This window comes from Podarcis gaigeae (genome assembly GCF_964106915.1).
Source record: "Podarcis gaigeae genome assembly, chromosome: 14".
NCBI lineage: Eukaryota > Metazoa > Chordata > Lepidosauria > Squamata > Lacertidae > Podarcis > Podarcis gaigeae.
In genome coordinates, this window is record NC_139690.1 from 24927877 (window position 1) to 24950427 (window position 22551).

General features: G+C 45.6%; 1 protein-coding gene across 5 annotated transcripts; it reads left to right on the forward strand.

Moving 5' to 3' along the window:
- The first annotated feature begins 1224 nt into the window (after positions 1 to 1224).
- ANKDD1A (ankyrin repeat and death domain containing 1A) lies at positions 1225 to 22332 on the forward strand. 5 transcript variants are annotated; one of them, XM_083713164.1, is made up of 16 exons: positions 1225 to 1535; positions 3906 to 4072; positions 5932 to 6035; positions 7558 to 7656; positions 8749 to 8847; positions 10584 to 10688; positions 10894 to 10992; positions 11172 to 11270; positions 12618 to 12716; positions 12885 to 12983; positions 14926 to 15024; positions 15181 to 15279; positions 16525 to 16620; positions 17933 to 18134; positions 19478 to 19609; positions 20133 to 22332. In XM_083713164.1, exons 2-16 carry the CDS (start codon positions 3994 to 3996, stop codon positions 20192 to 20194), a joined length of 1572 nt encoding a protein of 523 aa, XP_083569290.1. In that variant the 5' UTR covers positions 1225 to 1535; positions 3906 to 3993; the 3' UTR covers positions 20195 to 22332. The 5 variants fall into 5 exon arrangements, with proteins under 5 accessions (XP_083569290.1, XP_083569291.1, XP_083569293.1 ...); XM_083713165.1 differs by lacking the exon at positions 3906 to 4072 and having other exon boundaries at positions 1226 to 1535; XM_083713167.1 differs by lacking the exons at positions 1225 to 1535; positions 3906 to 4072 and having other exon boundaries at positions 7562 to 7656; positions 8708 to 8847.
- Positions 22333 to 22551: the final 219 nt, after the last annotated feature.

Sequence of the window (22551 nt, forward strand, 5' to 3'; positions counted from 1 at the left end):
AGAAAGCTCTTAACAAGTACATCTAGAATAATATTGCTGGGTTTGTATCATTTATTTGGATAGAAGTTTCTTCTGCAGCTACGGATTTATGCTGTTTTGATATGAATCTCTTTTTTGCATTTAATTATCTCTAATTAAAATGTCAAGTTAGGCACTATGGGAGGCAGCCCACTGTGGAGTAAGATATAGATCCCCTAAATTAAATCACATAAACAAATAGAATTTAAGACACACATATAGCTAAAGACATCTTGATTACTATAAATTATGAAAGGGATATTTTATTTGTTTGTTTGTCCACTTATGAATCACTTCCCATAAAAATATCTCAAAGTGATTTTGCAGTAAAAACATCAACAAGAAATACAATGAAAAACAAGTCCATATATTAAAAAGCCATTTTCAAATCCAGTACAGATACAGACTGATTTAAAGATCTCCACTTAGAAATCTTGATGAAAAGGGAGTTCTTCAATAGGTGCTGAGAAGACAAAAGAAATGGTGTCTGTCTGATGTGTAGATGAATTGATTTTTGCATCTGTTTTGCAACATGGAGAATGCAAAGTATATTCCATAAATCATCTGTGTGATTGCATGTTAGCTATGATTAGAAAAGTGTGAAAATTTTAGTGTGTATGTATGTGAACACATGTGAGATATAAATTTAATAAATAAATCCAAGACATGAAAAGCAAAAAATGGGGGTGCACACACCATCTATTTAAAGCACATGGCCTCAAAGAATCTTGGGAACTGTAGTTTATTAAGGGTGCTGGGAATTGTAGTTCTGCATGGGGATAAATCCTCCAGATTATTTCATGCTGCTTTTTAAAGAAGTCTTTTGCATTGTGTGTGTGTGCATTTTAATAGTGATTGCTTTTTCCTTCTGTGTAAACCGCCCTGTGTCACCTTCCGTGTCAAGAGCGGGGCAGGTACAGAAAGGTCAATATTAACAGATGAATCGAAACCTCTCCAGACAGTTGAAGGCAGACACACCTCTTTATGCATCCCCTTTGCTCAATATTTAGACACACACGTGCCAATTCCTCTCTCTCCAGAGGCTGGGCCCAGCCTGCACCCATTCAGACACCGAAGTGGAGTGGGGGACAGGGCGCACGTGTGAATGCAGCTTCGCCCACGACAAGTCCAAGGGGAGCTGAGCTCCCTTTCTGTGCAATGGCTCATAGGCTATTTTAAGCACATTTCCCACAAGCCCCGCTAGGAGGAGAAGAAGGGAAAAAGCAGCAGCAGCAGCAGCAGTAGAAGGAGATGCCGCCGCGGATGGAGTAATTTTGGCACCATCTTATCCGCCGCAGCCTGCACAGCTGGGTCGCGGGACGGAGAGCGTGCCCCATGCCCAGGGCTTAAGGGATGCGCGTTCAAATCCTGGCGCCTGCTGCTGCGTTTAGCCAAAGGAGAGGCAGGCAGGCTTCTCCTGCCTCCGAAAGCGGAGGCCGGGCTACAGCTGGGATGCTCTGGCGGTGAGGAGCTTGCAGGGGCCATGGAGAACGACTTGGCTTCCGAGGATGACACCCGTAAGTGAAAGGGGTGCGGGCTGTGGAGGGGGCGAGACAAAGCGAGGGGGGGGGTCCGAGGCAAAAGTGGAGGAAGAACCGAGGGCTCCTCTTGGACTTCCCACCGACTTCCTCGCGCGTGGGGCGTCGCTCTGTATAATGTGGCCGGTGCTGGCAGAGCCACTGCGGTCGAAGGTTTAAGTTCCCGCCCCGAGGAGCGTGCAATCGGGGTTGCAATTGGAAGGGAGAGAGACGAAATGAAAGGGGTTAGAGGTGGGAATGGGGGTGACACTGGATAACTAGGGCTTCGAGGTGTGGGGGGAGGGAGGATTTTCCGTCGGAAAGGGGGAGCGGGGAGCAGCAGGCTTCGGCGGGGAAGGAGAAGAGTTATTCCCGGGCTCTGCTGAAAGCCTCCTCGGCGCGCTCCTTGTGGATGATCTGACCCAAATGCGCAGGAATTCGCCCGGTCCTCGAGCCCGTTGAGCCGGGGCGCTGCGTTCCAGCTATTTGTGCTTTCTCTCTCAGACTCCTCACCTGAGAGTTGTGGCTTTTGTGGAGTTGTTCTTTGAGTGAGGATCAGATTTAGTCGCCTGCATTAGGGGCAGCCGATGCACGAAGTGGGCGCGCGCCTGCTGGTCCCCCTGGCGTACACGTGTAGCGGCACCTTTTGAGTTTTGGAGGAGGAGCTTCAGGATCTGGAGCACGGTGCATGTGGAGTAGGGAGAGTTGAAACCTTACACCCCAATACCACCCACCCTCTTCCGCCCCAAGAGTTACTTGCCCAGCTGCCCAGCGAGGTGAATGGGAGCATCCCTTCCAGTGTAAATAGCAAGTGTGCAGGGGGTTAATTTTCATCAGGACCACAGAGAGTTAAAAAAAGCCCTATCAATCTGCATGCTGAGGTCCCAATCCTGATTGCACACCCATGGACGTGCGCACACAGAGAGAAAATAGCTATTTCAATAACAAGCTGGTGTTGGACTACATTTCCCATCATCCCTGCACTTTGTCTTTGCTCTCAAGGAGTGATGTGAGCTGATGCCCACCAACATCTGACTGCTACTACTTTGGCCACTCTGGTGGCCTGTTCATAAAACAGTTGTTGGTGATTATTGCACAGATACCCTGGCGTTTGTTAGCTAATTAGATGGGTGTCTGAGGCCGCTTCCATTTAAAAGCACTGTGATACCACTTTAAACAGCTATAAAGGTAAAGGGACCCCTGACCATTAGGTCCAGTCGTGGCCGACTCTGGGGTTGCAGCGCTCATCTCACTTTATTGGCCGAGGGAGCCGGTGTACAGCTTCCGGGTCATGTGGCCAGCATGACTAAGCCGCTTCTGGCGAACCAGAGCAGTGCATGGAAACGCCGTTTACCTTCCTGCCGGAGCGGTACCTATTTATCTACTTTGATGTGCTTTCGAAACTACTAGGTTGACAGGAGCAGGGACCGAGCAACGGGAGCTCACCCCGTCGCGGGGATTCGAACCACCGACCTTATGATCGGCAAGTCCTAGGCTCTGTGGTTTAATCCACAGCGTCACCCGCGTCCCTTAAACAGCTATAGCTTCCCCAAAATATTTATGGGAGCTGTTGCTCCTTAAGGGTGCCAAGAGATGTTGGGAAACCTACCTATTCATTTATATTTATGTATTTATATTATTATTACACACACACACACACACACACACACACACACACATATATATATATATATATAATATTTAATATTTTTATTTATTTATTCCATACAACTTATACAAAGTATAATATGGGTGTCAGGCATCTTTTAAAATTTGGAATATACTTTACTGGTTCCCAAAACTGGAATAAATATATATATATGTAAGAACAATAGTTTGGATCAAGACAATGGCCCGTTTAGTCTAGCCAGCAGTTCTCACCGTGACTGACCAGGTGCCTCCATGTGAAGCCAAAAAGTAGAACCTGAGTGGCAGCAGCGCCCCCTCTTGTGATTCTCAGCGGTTAGTATTAAGTGGTGCATTGTCTCCGACCCTGGAGATAGCATATATCCATTGAAAGACCTGTAGAGTTGGAAAGGACCCTGAGGGACCAACAAGTCTAACCCTTCCCCCGCTTTTGATGCAGCAATCTCTGTGCATGGTCTCCCATCCAATCTGAAACCACACTGGGACCCTGCTTAGCTTTCCAAATGTGCTAGCAGTTTTATTGCTGCACCAGTATATTTAGCTTTATTGTTATATGAATTTGTCTAGCCTCCTTCTAAAGCCATCTAAGTTTATGTACAAGATCCACCCTTGATACATGATATCTGCAGCAGGTAGTCTTTAAGAACAGGAAAGCCCTGCTGGCTCAGGTCAATGGCCCAGTGAGTCATAGAACAGTATCTGGCGCAACTCCTTTCAATACAGGAATCTCAGCTAAAGCATCTGTGACAGATGGCCAGTCCCCTTTTCTGTTCTCACAGTGGCCTCACAGATGCCCCAATAGGAAGCCCACATGCAAGACCTGAGTGCAACAGCACTGCCCTCTCTTCTTGTGAATTCCAGCAACAGGAATACAGATGCATACTGTGCAAGTAAGAATACAGTGGTACCTCGGGTTACAGACGCTTCAGGTTACAGACTCTGCTAACCCAGAAATAGTATCTCAGGTTAAGAACTTTGTTTCAGGATGAGAACAGAAATCGTGCTCCGGCAGCAGCAGGAGGCCCCATTAGCTAAAATGGTGCTTCAGGTTAAGAACAGTTTCAGGTTCTTAACCCGAGGTATCACTATATAGCCATTGTGGTGAGTAGCCATGGACTGCCTTATTCCCCATGAATTTGTCCCCATTAACGTCTTAAACTTAATCTGTTCCGGAAGTCCGTTCCAAAACCAAAGCGTTCCAAAACCAAGGTGCGCTTTCCCATAGAAAGTAATGCAAAATGGATTAATCCGTTCCAGACTTTTAAAAACAACCCCTAAAACAGCACTTTAACATGAATTTTACTATCTAATGAGACCATGGATCTGTAAAATGAAAGCGATAACCAATGTGCTGCAGTCACACAATCAATCAGTCAGTAGCTGAACTGGGTTCCACACAGTCACACACAAAAAAGAGCCACAAACCCCCCCCCCCCCAAAATAGACAGACCTCAGCGTAACACTCAAAACGAAAGTGTGGCTATCAAATAGGAAGCGTAAGACTAAAAACAGAGCACGTTCAGCATCTGAAAAAAGTTTGCAAACTGGAACACTTACTTCTGGGTTTGCAGTGTTTGGGTTCCAAGTTGTTTGAGTACCAAGGCGTTTGAGGACCAGGGTATCACTGTATATAATATGAAGAGTGGATTATCCAAAAGGTGTCTTGCTCATTATAATTCTTAATAAAGTACCAACCTATTTGTTTATCCCAAAAGAAAATCGTTATATAGTTTTATAGATATGTCTTACCAAATTCCTTTCATTAATAACTGCTTTAAATCTGCTTCTTCCTGAAGCGTGACTGTGAATTTAACAATAGTTCTCCCTCCGCCACCCTTCCCCTCCCTCCATATGTTTTTTACAGTTCCCTTCAGTTGACTTTATACTTGTCTCACGGCTGTAGTAAAAAACACAAGAAGGCAAGGGCATAAAGTGTGCTGTGTAAATCCACCCCTGCCCTGTCAGTATGTTTGTGTGTGTGTGTGTGTTTTATGAAAGCTGTGGTTTATACTACCTCTAGTTTATTATAACTTATAAGTACTAGTCATCCTGTGTAAATAAATATCTCCATTTCACCTTGGGGGTGGGCATTTCCTTCTAAAGCCCTCGGATCATACTTAGTTGTATTTTTATATATTCCTGTTCAGAGCTTGGATAGTTCAATATTAAATGGCTTATGGTCTTAAAAATAAATAAATGTTTTTGAGGGGTGCCTCAGCATCTGTAGATAGAGCCGAGAGGGACTCGCTGCCTCTGAACCAGTCAATGTTGATAATTCTGAGCTAGTTGGACCAATGATCTGCTTCAGCCTAAAGCAACCCTCCTATGTTTCCTGCATTCTGGCACTGTCTCCATTCCAATTTGGCTTTTATTGTGCTCAACCTTCATGTTAGGATGAGAAACCTTCTGCCCTGTGTTGCTGTCTGCTGCCATGGAGGGTGCCCGTTGGGTCTTTGTTCGAGTCCCTGATCTGACTTTGCTCTAATGAAGGAGGCTTTGCTGGAGGCAGGCAATTTTGCTTCCAATGGCATCCTAGCATGGGTCCATAACAGAATGATCCACCCTCTGAGACTGACTAAGGTCCAAGCTAACTGTGATTGACCATCTGTTCCATCTGTTCAGTGGGCACCTCCTTGCAGTCAACAATATGTACCCAGCTGCCTCTAGGATTTAATTTCTGTGTTTTTCCATCTTACAACCTGCACTGTAACCATCATTAACACCACCGTGCCCTGTTTTTCTTCCCAAGTGCTTCTTTCGGAGAAAGAGTTTCACGATGCGGCAAAGCGGAACAACACAGCACGGATGAACGAGCTGATCAAGAGAGGGGTGGATGTCAAGGCCAAGAATAATGTAAGTGCTTACAGGGGATGGGGTCCAGATAATGTTGCGTGTTGCGGGCTCTTCCCCAGAAATCTGAATTGAGGTGACGAACCTGTGTCCCTCTGGATGTTGCTGAACTACATCTCCCATCATCCCTTGCCCTTGACCACATTCACTGACGCTATCCGGGAACATCTTGATGGCACACAGGTTTCCACATCTTATCTAGACCCTTCACAGTTGGAACACAGGGACGTTTTGGGTTGCAGGAGAACAAAACAAAACCAAGTACAGTGGTACCTCAGGTTACAGACGCTTCAGGTTACAGACTCCGCTAACCGAGAAATGGTACCTCGGGTTAAGAACTTTGCTTCAGAATGAGAACAGAAATTGTGTTCCGGCGGCGTGGCGGCAGCAGGAGGCCCCATTAGCTAAAGTGGTACCTCAGGTTAAGAACAATTTCAGGTTAAGAATGGACCTCCAGAATGAATTAAGTTCTTAACCCGAGGTACCACAGTAGATCCAAGAACTCTGTCCTGAGACTTTCCCCAATCTCCTTGAACAGGGAAGCTGAAATGGGGTCGGGAGGGAAAGGGACATATTTTCTGTCGCCAAACTCTCCCTCCAGTGTTTTATAAGCACTAAGCTAGCCCCAAAGTCAAATCAGCCCCAAATATTTTTTTTAATTATTATACTGAGCATTTTTATCCCACTCTTCAGCCACAAAAGCTCCCAGAGCAGCTTCCAAAACTTGCAGTGCGAAAGAGGTGGCACAAAAGGAAAAGGCATTAGGAGGGAGGAGGGGAAAAGGACACCCAGAAACTATGAGTGCTTCCGAGGCTGGATTTAGGTTTGATGAGGCCCTTTATATGTCCAGCTGTCCTTTGTCAACAACAAATTGTCGCTGTTTTTTGTGTTGAATATATGCTATATGGTAACTTATGGACCTAATAGGTCCATACACAACACAAAACACTGTTGCTGTAAGTAGGTTTTATTTTATTTTATTTTTATCTTTTATTTTGGAAATGTACATCCAGTTGTTGTTTTTTTCCTTTAAATTTTTAGGGCCCCCCCCCAAAGAGTGGGGCCCTAAGCTATAGCTTGTTTAGCTTATACATAATTCCGGCACTGGGTGCTTCTAGGTTTACTGAATATTCATCCTGATTTCTTTGCAGAGAAGTTAGACGATGGAGCACATCCACACCACCTTGAGTTCCTTGGAAGAAAGATTGGATAGAATGTAAAATAAATGAATATTTAGTCACAGAGGGGAGGCGTGGCTGGGGGGGCAGTGGCGTAGCGTGGGTTGTCAGCACCCGGGGCAAGGCAAGTAATTTGCACCCCCTAACCCGTGGATTTGCACTCCCTAACCCATGGATTTGTGCCCCCTAACCCTAACCCCCAGATGTTGCGCCCGGTGCGGCCGGCCCCCCTGCACCCCCCACGCTACGCCACTGTGGGGGGGGCACTGACAGCAGTTTGCCCAGCACCCACCCACCTGTTCTGCATCCTTTTCTTCCCCCTACTTAACCTTGTCCTTCCTTTCCAGATAGACAGGACCGCTCTCCACTGGGCTGCAGGAGCTGGTCACGAACAGGCCGTCCGTCTTCTCCTAGACCACGATGCCTCTGTGAATGACGAGGACAGCGTAAGATTGAGGAGGATCTCAACTCTTGCATCTGTGCAAAATGCGGCTGGCCTCTTAAAACTCAGCTCCTTGGTTGCTTTGAATGAGAACTTCCTCCAAGAAGCTTGCTTGGTTTATTTGTTTAAAATGTTTAGCCACCAATACAGGTGGTGAAATACAGGGAAGTGAAAAATGAATGTGTCATAAAAATAAAGGTTCTATTCAAAAGGCAGCAGTGAATGATGGAGGCTCAGGGATAGCCTTCCTGAAACTGGTGTCCTTCAAATATTTTGGGCAACAACTCCCAGTAGCACCAGTAGGGCAACTGGCTCTTCTGCATACAATGATGGTAGACGTTCACTGCCATGGACTTAACCAGCATTTTTAGAAGTGCCACATACAAAGTACAAGGCAGCGAGTCATAAATGCTAAAATGTGATGTGACATCACTTTGGCAGCAGTTTATTATACGCATATGCTAAACCAGGATATATTTTTAGAAAAATACAACCAAGTCCCAGGGTCAATCCCCAGCATCTCCAGGTAAAGTTAAAGGGACCCCTGACCATTAGGTCCAATCGCAGACGACTCTGGGGTTGCGGTGCTCATCTCGCTTTATTGGCCGAGGGAGCTTCCGGGTCATGAGGCTAGCATGACTAAGCCACTTCTGGCGAACCAGAGCAGTGCATGGAAACACCGTTTACCTTCCCGCTGGAGTGGTACCTATTTATCTACTTGTACTTTGAAGTGCTTTCGAACTGCTAGGTTGGCAGAGCAGGGACTGAGCAATGGGAGCTCACCCCGTTGCTGGGATTTGAACTGCTGACCTTCTGATCAGCAAGCCCTAGGCTCTGTGGTTTAACCCACAGCGCCACCCGCATCTCATCTCCAGGTAGGACCAGGAAATAATCCTGGTCTGAAACCCTGGCAAGTTACTGCCAGTCAGTGTAGACAATACTGAGTTAGATGGATTGAAAGGTCTGTCTCAGTGTAAGGCAGCTTCCTACATTCCTAGAACACACAACCTTCTCCTAGGCAAATTGAGCAAGGACTAACTGCCATTTTATTCCAGACCCAAGATGACCTTTCTTCTGTCTCTCTCTGGCTACCCAGTTTGGGATGAACGCCCTCCTCTTGTCCGCCTGGTTTGGCCACCTCCGTGTCCTTCAGATCCTTGTCACTGCTGGTGCCAAAATCAACTGCCAAAACAAGGTATGGCATCATTCCTTGGCTCCCTGGTATTAACAGCTTTGTATGACAGAGAAAGAGAGATTCCTTCATTACCTTTTGACTGCATGTGTGGGTTGATTGCAGAGTCTATAAATTTTTGAAAGTTTGAAATCTGAATAAGCAATTTAGGATGTTTCCAGTCAGTCAGAGTGGTAGTCAACTCAGTCTTACTGAGGGTAGACCCACTGAAGTTAATGGACCTACTCCAAGTAAAACTCAGTTGAATTCTGCCCTCACTAATTGGCAGGTGGAAATTCAGCAAATTCAGGTTGCACTGTGACTGGCAAATTTAAAGCAAGATCCAAATAGTACAGTTAAAGCTCATGGCATCTCTCAAAGAATCATGGGAATGGTAGTTTCACCCTGACAGAGCTATGGTTCCCATCAATCTTAAGCAACAATTCCCATGATTCCTTGGGGGAAGTCACATGTTCTAAATGTGTGTTGAGTGTGCTTTAAATGTGTGGTGTAGATCTTCCCTTGGGATGTACATTTGCAGTGGATTGGGGCTCTTGCATAGCAAACACGCTTCCCAAGAAAGCCTTGGACTGTCTACGCTGAGGAAAGTAATAGTAAAATGCACTGGAAACTGGGGGATGAAAATTGCCTGGTGCATCATTTGCTCCACAAGTTCCTCTCTCCTTCCTGCCCCCACTGCCTGCCAGCCTATTGCAGATGTTTGCAATGACCAGTCTTAAACCTGATGACCTTTATCGGATACATGCAATTCCTTTGGCCTGAACTGAAACCACTGAGAGATGCATGTCTCCCAAGGCACGCGGAAGTGGCTGTGAAAGTAGCCTCAGTGCAGCTGGGGGCTCTTAGTCAGGAGCATCCAGTCGTTCTGTGTGGGCAGGTGGTGTTTGCTCAGCGGGGCAAGTTTGGAACTGTGTAAAGCATACATAGCCGGAAGGGCAAGCCTGTATATTTTTATAATAAATAACTTAGGAGGAGTAAAGCATTAAATGATGGCTGTAAAAGATAAGCATGGAGGATATTTTTGGCACTCAACGAGGCTGTGGTGGTTGTAAAGTTCAGGGGAAAGTTCATGCAACTCCAAGGAGGAAGAGTTGACTGCTTTGTCCTCGTCTACCTCCATTCCTGGAATTCCCGTCTTCAATAGGTTTGTCACACTTCCTCTCTTAAAAATACATTGCTCAGGGATACTAGATCAGGATTGAGGAGCTCTTTGGATGCCCAAGGGCTGCTTTTCTCTGTGGGCAAGCTTTGGGTAGTGGACCCACTCAGTGATGGCTGGGGCCAGAACAATAGAAGGAAATTGAATTTTATTATTTTGGTCACAGACCAGTTCCAGCCCACATACAATATCAAGGAAGTCATAAAACATGATAGGGATACATTTGAATTTGCAATTAGGTTTGATTGGACTGATGGGAGCTATACAGTGGTACCTCGGGTTAAGTACTTAATTCGTTCCGGAGGTCCGTACTTAACCTGAAACTGTTCTTAACCTGAAGCACCACTTTAGCTAATGGGGCCTCCCGCTGCTGCTGCGCCATCAGAGCACAATATCTGTTCTCATCCTGAAGCAAAGTTCTTAACCCGAGGTACTATTTCTGGGTTAGCGGAGTCTGTAACCTGAAGAATATGTAACCTGAAGCGCATGTAACCCAAGGTACCACTGTAGTTCAAAACAGTTTGTGGGTTAGGCCCACATCTTGGGAACTGAATCCTATTCCTTTTTTTCCCCCTCCCAGAATGGTCGCAACTTGTTGCATTGCGCAGCTCAAAGAGGTCATATCAGGGTCATTGAGTTTATCATGGAAGACCTCGAGGATGTGCAGCTGGATAAGAAAGACAAGGTGGGAATTTTTCGGAACAGTCTAAGGTACTGCCTTTTTTTGTAAATAGTTTTTGTTTTTCAAATATGTTATCAGGTGGTGACTGGCCCAAAGTCACTCTGTGAGCTTCATAGCCAAGTGTGGATTGGAACCCTGGTCTCCTAGGTCCTAGTCTAACACCATAACCACTATACCACAAAGACTCTCATCCTTTCTCTCCTTAAAGATGGACCGGACGGCATTTCATCTGGCTGCTGAGAATGGGCAACTGGAGGTGGTGGACTTCCTGATTCGCTTAGGTTGTGCCTGCAGAATCAAAGACAAGGTATGGAAAGGAACAGGAATCAGCATCCCGTTCACTCCAGTTGCTGTTGTCTATGGGTCTTCCTCATGCTTTGAGGCTTTGCTTATTTCCCTCTCCATCTAGACTGGCCCTTAAATTATTGGTACTTTGAGAGGATATCACCCACACATATTTCTATTGGATGTCACCTTGATTTGCAGGAGAAGAACACAGCGCTTCATCTAGCTGCCAAGAATGGTCATGCAGAGGTACTGCAGAAGCTTATAGATGTAGGAATGAACCTTGATGAGAAGAATATGGTGAGTAGAAGACCTTTGCTAGTTTATTATGTTTATCTCCTCCTTTTCCTTCAAGGCATTCAAGGTGATGTACATAGTTGTCCTCCCCATTTCAGCCTCACAACAAGCCTGTGAGGTAGGTTAGGCTGGGAGATAGTGGCTGGCCTAAGGCCACCCATTGGCGGTTGTCCCTGAGTGGGCTATTGAACCAGGTGTGCTCAGAATAGACCAACTGAAATACAACACACTTAAATCCCTGTGATTTCAGTGGATCCAACTAGCATGGGATACCACCCATGGCCTTGCGGGTCCTAATCTGACACTCTAACCGCCCTTTGAGGAACATAGTTCACTCAGTAGGAAGAGTACACCATGAAGATGCCATACCCGTCAACTGTCCTGATTTAAGCAAGGCATCCCGGAATTACAGAAGCCACTCCAGCTTCTGATTGGATCACGAGATGTCTTCTGAAAGTGTGTGGCCCCAAATGATGTGCATTGGGGGGGAGGGCATGCTCTCACGAGATTCACCTGGCTCCCACGAAAGTGCAGCCCTGAAAGATGCCCAGAGCAGTTGCCCCAGGTGATCCTCTTGCCCATGAGCACCACAGCTCAGGTATGCCACTCTAGCAAGGAGCAGCCAACTACAGGAGCAGAACCGTCAGCAGCAGCATGTGGACCCCAACAGAGGAGGAAAAATATGGTATGGGCAAGTGCCAAGGCTCTTTTCCTTCCGCCTCTGCTCCTGCCATGTGCACTGGGATGGTCATCAGGGAGGGGAGTTGGGAAGCTGCTCACTTGCTCGCTCTCGGCCCTGAAAAACTCACGTTTGGGGGAGGCCGTGCTCTCTCACAAGTCACATGACTCATTTGGGCGTGCAGCCCTGAAAGACAAATGCCAGGGTTTTCCTCTGAGGGATGTCGGAGGATATGAGATGCATGAAGGTATTTGTGGAGGTGGGGAGGACAGCGGAGAAGGAGGAGGCTGAGTTCAGTCATTGAGTGGCACCAGTTTCTGGAGGAAATATAGTACCACCTCTTGGCCCAGCTCACTAAGCTGAACGGCAAGATCGCTAAGGAGAGGGAGGGTACAGGAGTTCTCTTTTTGGCACCTGCTAAAAACATTGTTGTTTTTAAACATGCAGAATCTTGATGTGTTTCAATCTGGTTTTTAGCTTATTGTTGGTTTTAATTATTTTTTTAAAATTTAAAATAGTTGTTTTTAACTGATCATTACATTGTTTAATTATTTTTGTAAACCACTTTGTGGTTTTGTTTTGTTTTGCGCTATCAAATGGTATGTACATTTTATGAAATAATAAATAATTAGAAGTGCAATCAGGGTTCTCCTCTTCTTCTCCCTTCCCAGGAAGGGTTGAGTGCCCTGCACTTGGCTGCTGAAAATGGTCATCATGGCTGCATGAAGCTGCTCCTGGAAGCCGGCTGTGATGTCAACATCCAAACTCAGGTCAGTGGCTCTCACTGGAAGGTGATGCCTATCGCAGCTCCCCTGAAGGATGCTGAGGATTATCGGGGGAAGTTGATAAACAATAAAATAATTGGGATTGAGTTAAGGCAACCTTGGGCCACATGGACAATCTCTTGTATTGTCTGAATGGTGTTTTCTCTCTCTCAGAAAAAGATGACCTGCCTTCATTATGCTGCACAAAATGGCTATGAGATCATGGCCAGGATCCTTATTGATGCAGGAATTCACACAGATACACTGAATTACGTAAGTAGCTCATTTGGTTGGGTATCACCTACAGCATCTTTGAGCAAAGAAAGGAGGAATGAGAGTCCATTGGGTCTGCTGAGTCCATCCTTGGACTCTCTTTGTAGGAGTGGTGCTGTAAGTTAAGAAGGCTAAGAAGCTCAGCAGCCAAGCAATTGTTGTCTAGGATAGCTTTTGCCAACTGGCTCCCTCCAAATGTTGTTGGACTACAACTCCCAGCAACCTCAAGTCAGCAGCAGTGAAAGCTGGCTTAGAATACTCTTCCCCCAGCTTGCTGCCCCCTCCAGATGTTTTGGATCAGCCCCAGTCAACATGCTGGCTGCTGGCTGCTGGGAGTTGTACTCCAAAGCATTCGGAGTGCACCAGATTGGGGAAGGTCGATCTGGTTCAAATTAAGTATGTGATATTCCACCCCACAAGAACTTCTTGGCCTTTGCACCACCAGAAGGCTCTTAATACATAAGAACATAATAAGAACCTGGCAGCTGGATCCTGACGCCTCTCTAGTCCAGCTTCTTGTTCTCCCCGTGGTCAACAAGATACTTCTGGGAGGCTCACAATCAGAACAAGTGCTCTTCCCACTTACGACTTCCAGCTACTGGGAACAAGGCATCCTTCCTCCAACTGTGGAGGATGCACCTGTTTTAGCAGAAGCTAAGCTTGTCTCAGACACAAGTGGTGCTGTGGGTTAAACCACAGAGCCTAGGACTTGCCGATCAGAAGGTCAGCGGTTCAAATCCCCCCGACGGGGTGAGCTCCCATTACTCGGTCCCAGCTCCTGCCAACCTAGCAGTTGGAAAGCATGTCAAAGTGCAAGTAGATAAATAGATACCGCTCCAGCGGGAAGGTAAACAGTGTTTCTGTGTGCTGCTCTGGTTCACCAGAAGCGGCTTAGTCATGCTGGCCACATGACCCGGAAGCTGTACACCGGCTCTCTCGGCCAATAAAGCTAGATGAGCGCCGCAACCTCAGACTCGTCTGCAACTGGACCCAATGGTTAGAGGTCCCCTTTACCTTTTTAAGCTTGTCTCAGGTCTGGTCAAGTGCCTGGATGGGAGACCCAATATTTACCACATTTTTATGGCAGAAGAAATGGGGGGATATTAATGTGCTGTGCTAAATCACCTGGCTCTTATAGAATCAGGAGGACTTGTACCTCCACATTTGGCTTTACATGCAAAAGGTCTGAGGGTCAGTTCCTGACATTCCAGTGAACCGTAGCTCAGTGGTAGAGCAGCTGCCTTGCATGCAGATCCCTGGTTCAATCCCCAGCATCTCCAAGCAGCTCTGAAATTCTGGAGAGATGCTGCCTGTCAATGTTGAACAATGCCGAGCTAGATGGAACAATGCCGAGCTAGATGGAACAATTGTCTGACTCGGTATAAGGAAGCTTTGTTATGTTCCTAAGACGTAGGAAGGCTAAGAAAGGCATCCTCTTGAGAACTTGGAAGGGACAAATACTGTGTCTCCATACAAGGCAGCTTCATATAATGCTGCTTTCCATTGCTACAGTTTCTGAGGGAATAGTTATGTCAGTCAGTTGCAGCAAAAATAAGATGTTAAAGCAGCTTTCCCCAAACTTGACTCTCTGGCTGTTTTTGGACTACAGTTCCCATCACCCCTGGCCACTGGTCCTGCTAGCTAGGGATGATGGGAGTTGTAGTCCAAAAAAAGCAGGAGACCCAAGTTTGGGAAACCCTGTGTTAAAGAACGGCAATATATTGATGGCCTCTCTGCCTTCAGGCTTTTAGCCCTAAAACCTGTTTCCAGTGTCAGAGCAGAATGGGTACCTTTGCACACCTGCCGAGTTCTGTACCTGTTCCATTGAATAATGCTGTCGTGTTAAGAGACAGACCTTCTAGCTCAGAGGATGTACCTTAGAAGGCAGACTTCCCCCCCACTTCAACTGTACACAAAACTATCAATGTGCTTCATTTTACAGCAAAATGCATCAGCTATGCACATTGCGGTGCTACAGAATCACCCAGCCATCGTTAAACTCCTAATTGATGCTGAATGTGACCTGGATATCCCTGATAATGTAAGACTTTTATTTTATTTTTAAGAAATAAACTGTATGGTTTCATGGTATTGATACACAATCTACATGTCCCAAATGTTAAGAGACCACCAGTGGTCCACCGTAGAGTAATAGGCCCTCATTAATGCTAGCTCCTTATTTTCTGTTTTTACCCAGAGGCAGCAGAGCCCACTGCATATTGCTGCAGAGCATGGGAGACAGGACATTGCTGAAATGATTCTTATCGCTGGGGTGAACTTAAAACTAACAGACAAGGTAAATAATTCTATTGCAGACAAGTAGCACCTTCTCAGTCATGGTTGGAATAGAATGCAGGCAATCAGCACACAGATATTTGAATGGAAAAATTAATATTATTTTGAACTTCAGCAGAAATTGAAGGCAGATGACACTCAAAAGAAGTTTTAATAAAGAAAAGAAACCATGTGATTCCCAGGAACTGGAATTCAGTGGTATGCCATCCTGATTTGTAGGCATTGATAGCCTTATGCTTGAGGTATCCACCTCACCTCTTTTTAAAGCCATCCACGTTGGCAGCCACCACTATGTCTTTGTGGTGGGGAATTCTGTGGTTTAGCCAAGTGCTGCGTTATTTGGTTGGTTGGTATGTTTTCATTTGTTGTCTCTCCTGAATCTCCCACCGTGGTTTTTGCCAGAGTCTTGCAGAGAAGCTGCAAAGCAGAGCAACATTTTTTGCAATGTTGCAAAGGTAGAAATGGCATGACCCGGCAATGGACCGAGCACATTAGGCAGCTGTCATATGATTGTGCATGGGTGAATGAGCCCCAAATGACAGAACCTTTCTCTCTCTCCTCCTTCCAATTGGATTCCTTTTTTCACTTGCTGCAGGGAGCTTAGGAAATTTGCCTGGCCCCCTGTTCAAAATTTGGACAAAAACACATTTCCCTCCCTGAAGCAATTCCTTGCAGGTGGCTCTCCAGAAGCTTTAAAATTATATATATATAATGTATTAAATATAATTATATATATAATGTATGTATTTTTAATGTATGTATTTTAAATTTCTGGAGATATATTACAAGGTCATGTTATGCATCTGTCATCAGTGGAAAATGGGATATATATATATATATATATATATGCTTTCGTATATATATATATATATATATATATATATATATATGGCAGAAGTCAAACCTCTTGGAGCTTTCTTCCTTACAATCAAGTGGTATATAATTTTATGAGCTAAATACTGTTTGTTCATTTAAGAAAGTGATAAATGCATTAATGCTGTTTTGAGATTATTGCTGTGAGATTTGGAAAGCCCATCCAGACACATAGTGGCTGATGTGTTTTCAACTTGTCTTATTTTAATGGTCTTTTACATGTTTTTAATTACTTGTTTTTAAGCTTTTTATCGATAATCTTAATATTCATTGAAAAGCACTTAGTGGTTTTATTACCATCAAGCGGTGTATAAGTTTTGCTAAATAATAATAAAATAATGTTTCCTTCTCCTGCTCTTACTTTTGATTTCAGCAAGGTAAAACATCCCTAGATATTGCTGCCCGTGGCAACCACATCAACCTGGCTGACATGATCATCAAAGCAGATAGGTTTTACAAATGGGAAAAGGTAGGTGGGCATTATGGAATATCCAAACATTCATGTATACAGTGGTACCTCGGAAGTTGAACAAAATTTATTTTGGAAGTCCGTTCGACTTCCAAAACGTTCGGAAACCAAAGCACGGCTCCTGATTGGCTGCAGGAAGCTCCTGCAACCAATCGGAAGTCGCAGAAGCTCTGTCGGACGTTCAGGTTCCAAAGAATGTTCGCAAACTGGAACACTCACATCAGGATTTGCAGTGTTCAGGAGCCAAAATGTCCAAGTACCAAGGCGTTCGGGATCCAAGGTACGAGTGTGTGTATCTCTCTATCTCTATCTCTATCATCTCTATCTCTATCTCTATCTCTATCTCTATCTCTATCTCTATCTCTATCTCTATCTCTATATATGGGCTTGTGGGTATGGAATGTTCACAGATACAGCTGCTGAAGGGAAAGGTGTCAGCAACAGAATGTTGATAAGTGGTGCAGGTGCTATGAATGAAAGGAGAGGTCAGTTTGGTTCGAGTAGAGATGAAAATGAAGAGTGTGCTCTTGGCAAGGGCAAAGCATGTGATGAGGTGGCCATGTGTCCTTGCTTTACAGAGGATGGTCCTCTTTTTGAAGATCTGTCAGAGGCAGCCTTATGTTTAAAGGTGTCTTCCATTGGAATGGCTGTCTGGTCCAAATGTGAAGATAAAGAACTCTAAGGCAGGAGAAAAGAAAAGGGGGCCTTGAAGTTGCCCATCAATGGTTAGAAGCACCAGGTAAAAGGTAAAAGTAAAGAACCCCTGGACAGTTAAGTCCAGTCAAAGGCGACTACAGTATAAGGTTGCAGCGGTCATCTTGCTTTCAGGGCGAGGGAGCCAGCATTTGTTCAAGACAGCTTTCCAGGTCATGTGGCCAGCATGACTAAACCGCTTCTGGCACAATGAAACACTGTGACGGAAACCAGAACACACGGAAACACCGTACACCTTCCCGCCACAGCGGTGCCTATTTATCTACTTGCACTGGTGTGCTTTCGAACTGCTAGGTTGGCAGGAGCAGGGACCGAGCAACGGGAGCTCACCCTGTCGCGGGGATTCGAACCACCGACCTTCTGATCAGCAAGCAAACTCAGCAGGCAGGCACCTCCTTCACTCTGCACCCCCCTTAGAGCCATTATAGACAGCTTGCAGAAAACATTTGTCAGTTGTTGTTGTTGTTTAGTTGTTTAGTCGTGTCCGACCCTTCGTGACCCCATGGACCAGAGCACGCCAGGCTCAGTCGTAGGGGAAATTAAATTTTGGGGGGAAATTCAAGTTAGTAGTGAATCAGCTCTTGCCACTTTTTTGTAGGATAATCTGAACAGCGACTCCGACTCCTGGGTAGCCAAGCACTTAACCTTCAAGCAGGACCACCGGATGGAGACGCAGCACATCCGCTCCGTCATGTGGAGGCTTGCGACCAAATACCTCAAACCCAACGAGTGGAAGAAGCTGGCACATTACTGGAAATTCACCGAGGCTCATATCAGAGCCATTGAGCACCAGTGGGCAGGTAGGTCGCTTGCTCAGACTAAGCACCTTCCCGTGCACTTTTAGGAAGAGTGTTTCTCAGTTCCTACCTACCTGGAGATTGAACCAGGAACCTTCTGTGTGCAAAGCAGTTAACAGTCCATCCCCGATCACTCACACAGAGGGCATGTAGGAGGGTTTTCTGAGAGGCTCCCTGCTGCCTCTCTGCATGAGTCACTGCTGTGGACTTGCCAGCTGCCAATGGAGGGCTACAACTCAGGCAGAAAGCACAGAGAGTGGTGCTGTGAGGTCGGCTTAATCCCAGTGCCTGAGTGTGTAAACAGTAAAACTTTGCCCCTCACCGATCAAAATGTTTGGGGAACACTTTTAAAGACAGAATCAATAGCCTGATATTAGAAGCAAGTTTGTGAAGTAAGGAAGAGGTGCTTGGAGGTTTGTGAAAGGAACCCCCCCCCCTGCCTTCTCAAACAACTGTGCTCCAGAATCAGCCTTTGCCAACCTTGGCCACATTTACACAATATATAGTGGTACCTCAGGTTAAGTACTTAATTCGTTCTGGAGGTCTGTCCTTAACCTGAAACTGTTCTTAACCTGAAGCACCACCTTAGCTAATGGGGCCTCCTGCTGCTGCCGCGCCGCCGGAGCCCGATTTCTGTTCTCATCCTGAAGCAAAGTTCTTAACCTGAAGCACTATATCTGGGTTAGCGAAGTCTGTAACCTGAAGCATATGTAACCTGAAGCATATGTAACCTGAGGTACTACTGTATACTTAAAGCACTATGGTAACTTAAACAGGCATGGCTACCCCAAAATAATCCTGGGAGCTGCCATTTGTTAAGAGTGCTGAGCGTTGTTAGGAGACCCTTAGTCCCCTCACCAAACTACACTTCCCAGAGTTCCCTGAGGTGATTGTTAAACCACTCTGGGAATTGTGGCTCTGTGGTGGGAATAGGGGTCTCCTCACAACTCTCAGCACCCCTTGATACACTACACTTCCCAGGATCCTTTGGGGGAAGCCATGACTAAACAGTGCTACCATACTGCTTTAAATGTGTGGTGTAAATGAGGCCCTGGGGTTCTCCGGCTGTTTTGGGTGATCATCTCTCATCAGCCTCAGCCTGATAGCACTGTAATCCAAAACAGCTGGAGGACACAGAGATGGTGACAGCTGTGGTAGGTAATATTCTCCCAAGGTGGTGGCCATGTCCCAAATTGTAGGCATTTCTGCTATAACAAAGAAAGAACTGTGACTGTTCCAAGTCAAGTCCACAGCTAACCACTCTTCACACTTATGCCATAAGACACTATGAAGCATTTAAGGGTCTTTGTGTGTGTGTGCCTGCTATCCCTAATTCTTCTTTCTAGGCAGCAAAAGCTACAGAGAACACGGTCATAGGATGTTGCTCATTTGGCTCCATAGCGTGATTATGGCAGGGGAAAACCCAGTCAAAGGACTGTATGAAGGCCTGGTGGGCATTGGAAGAAGAGACTTGGCAGGTAAGGGTCACCTGGCTTTGCATGAGATTATCTGGGCTATCCAACCCATCTTTATCAGTGTCAGCTGAATTTTATCCTGTAAAAAGTAGGCATGCTTAAGCCTCGTTCCTTATTGTTCAGGAAATGTGTTGTACTGCTTAGTGTGTTGCACTAGTAGGCATGCTTAAGCCTCGTTCCTTATTGTTCAGGAAATGTGTTGTACTGCTTAGTGTGTTGCACTAGGACGTGTGCGATCCGGGTTCAAATCCCTACTGGCAACCTTGGGCCAGTCACTGCCTCTCGGCATAACTGACCTCATAGGGTTGTTGTGAGAATAAAGTGGGGGTGGGGTGGGGGTGGAGAACCATCTATGCCACCTTGAATTCCTTGGAGGAAGAGAATTGTTATGTATGCAAGAAATAAATAAAGGCTATCACTCAAAATCTCTCGGAAAGAATTCAGACTTCTTGTTCAAGCCTAGTTTAGCATAGATGGGTATAAAGAAATCTGAAGGATGTAAGAACTGCATTTTATTTTCAAACAGAAAGCATCAGGAAACAGGCGAATGCAGACTCCACCTCACCAAGGAAATGCACAGCGATGTGACACCAGTAAGAGTACAGGAAACCTCCTGTTTTTGCTGCTTCAGAAGTTTCACGCTGGAGCCACAGCAAGCAAAATGGACAATTTTGAACTGTTGGTCAGAAGGTATCCATAAACTCTCTTTCCAAGGGCTTCTTGCCACAGCAAATGGCAACCATATCCACTATCCACTCAAGATCAGGTAACAATGCAAGTTGGTACATCAACAGGCTCTGCTCACAGCAATGCATTCTTTATAGTAAAGAGAAGGCACGATTCTCAAAACATGGGAGACCAGGAAATGAAATATACACCATATTTTCCAGATCTAAAACTAAGGTTACAATCTCAAGTTCCGGGATGGCCCAGGACGTTTTGCCGCTTCAGGAAAACTCCCCACTGCCACTGCACCCAATCCCTCTCCGCAGCTGTACCCTGCCTGTGACAGAGGAGGTGGGTTCATAGCAACCATGGAGGCAGGGACACACCCACGTAGGAGGCAGCAATGGTGAACAGCATGCTCTTCGATCTCAGTTAGGCCATCAGAGGCAACTGTCTTCATGGCTGGGCCAGCCCTGCTCGAGTAAACCTTGTTAAATCAATATAAATTACTGATCAGCAAATGCTGTTAAGAGTGTAATGGGACATGCATAACAATGTTTCTCAGCTGGAAAATCTCACTGTGAAATAAGAAAACTCTGCAATTCTGGTTTTTCTAAACGCACCTCCATTGTGGTAGGGGTAGCTACGATTGCAGGGAAAAAACTGATTTAAGTTTCACTAAAGAATGATGGCATCATGTTCCACCATTGGAGACTGCACAGAGAGAGACGCCTAGAATTCTGCTCTTGTCCCAGCCTGGTGCTAGCGAGCCACGTTTATTTCTCAGTGTAAGCTGTTTACATTTCTCCCATGCAGGCATAATTTTTTTTAAAAAACTAGAATTTTATGAAGAAGACCCACCCACCCTCAGACCACTCGCTGTGCAAAAAAGCCAAGCACACCATTGGGCCAGAGTTAAGTGTTTGTTAGTTCCACGGACTCCAAGAGATACAATTAGATGCATGCTTACTTGGGGTTGGATTGTGGCCTAGGTTAGCAGCTCTTTTTCCAGCCTGAGGACTATATTCCCTGCTGGACAACCTCCAGGGACCCTTTTGGCAGCGGCAGGCAGGGCCAGAAGTGAAAACTGGCTAGAGGCCCAAGTGTGACACTAGGGCTGCCCTATTTCAAAAAGTGAAAATCCAGATGCAAAAGCTGTAGAGCTTTTTTTGTGGCAAAGTTATTGAGCTATCCAGGGTTTCAACAGGGGTCTCTCCTCTCCTCCACCCTGGAAATTGAACCCGAGACCTTCTGCAGGCAAGGCAGATGCTCCAGCAAGGGTCCTTCTACTGAAGAAAACACATCTTTTCCTTTAACTGTTATGGAGTATTTGTGTGTCTGAAAGCAATGGTGCAGATAGATGCTGCCCCTGCAAACAGATGCCCCAGCTGCATGCTTCTCAAGCACAAGAATGCCCTTTGAGTGTTACAGCGGAAGACGAATCAGCCATTTATTTTATGTTCTTCATGAAGCAGATTTCATATGAACTTGGATGGAGCATGAGACTTCAGTGCCTAATAAACAGTGGGCAGCTTGATCGACTTGATTTAGAACTGCATATTAAGAACCAAAGCCAATACTTTGGTAATCCATGCTTAACCTCTTATTTTTGTACACCTTAGAGCAGAGGTGGAATTTTGTAGCCCCCCCCCCCGCCTGAAGTTGATGGACTCCAACTCCCATCATCCTTGACCCATCGGGCCATGCTGACTGATGGGAGTTGAAGTCCAACAAAATCAGGAAGGCCACAGGTTCCCTAACTTTTGCCTTTGAGCTATGCATATGGAAAGAAAGCTGGATAGCCAAACTCTCCTCCTCAGCGTATCAACGGCTACAAGTTCACTGAAAGGAGGAGTTATCAGCTTCAGATTCTATACAGTGATTCTATACAGGCAGGGCCAACCAAGGCCCGGGGTTCATTCCAGTCAGCACAGATAGGATGGTCACCTCTTTGTATTTACCAACAGTATACTTTTCTTAAACTTGTCATGAAGTTTTGTATTTTTAAAAAAGTTCAAGCATAACATTTGGTTTTCAAATAAACTTATTTTTTCCCTTAACCATTCCCCCCCTTTTTTTAATTAAACAGAATCATCGTATCTCATCAGATCCTGGGGTAACCACTAAATTGAGATGTTTGGGCTATTTGAAGTGTATTTATGGTACAGATCAGACCTTGTGACTCCCATCAGCCCCAGCACATAATGGCTAAGACTGATGGGAGTTGTAGTTGAAAACACCCACAGAACACTCAGTTAAATTAAGCCTGATAGTCTTAT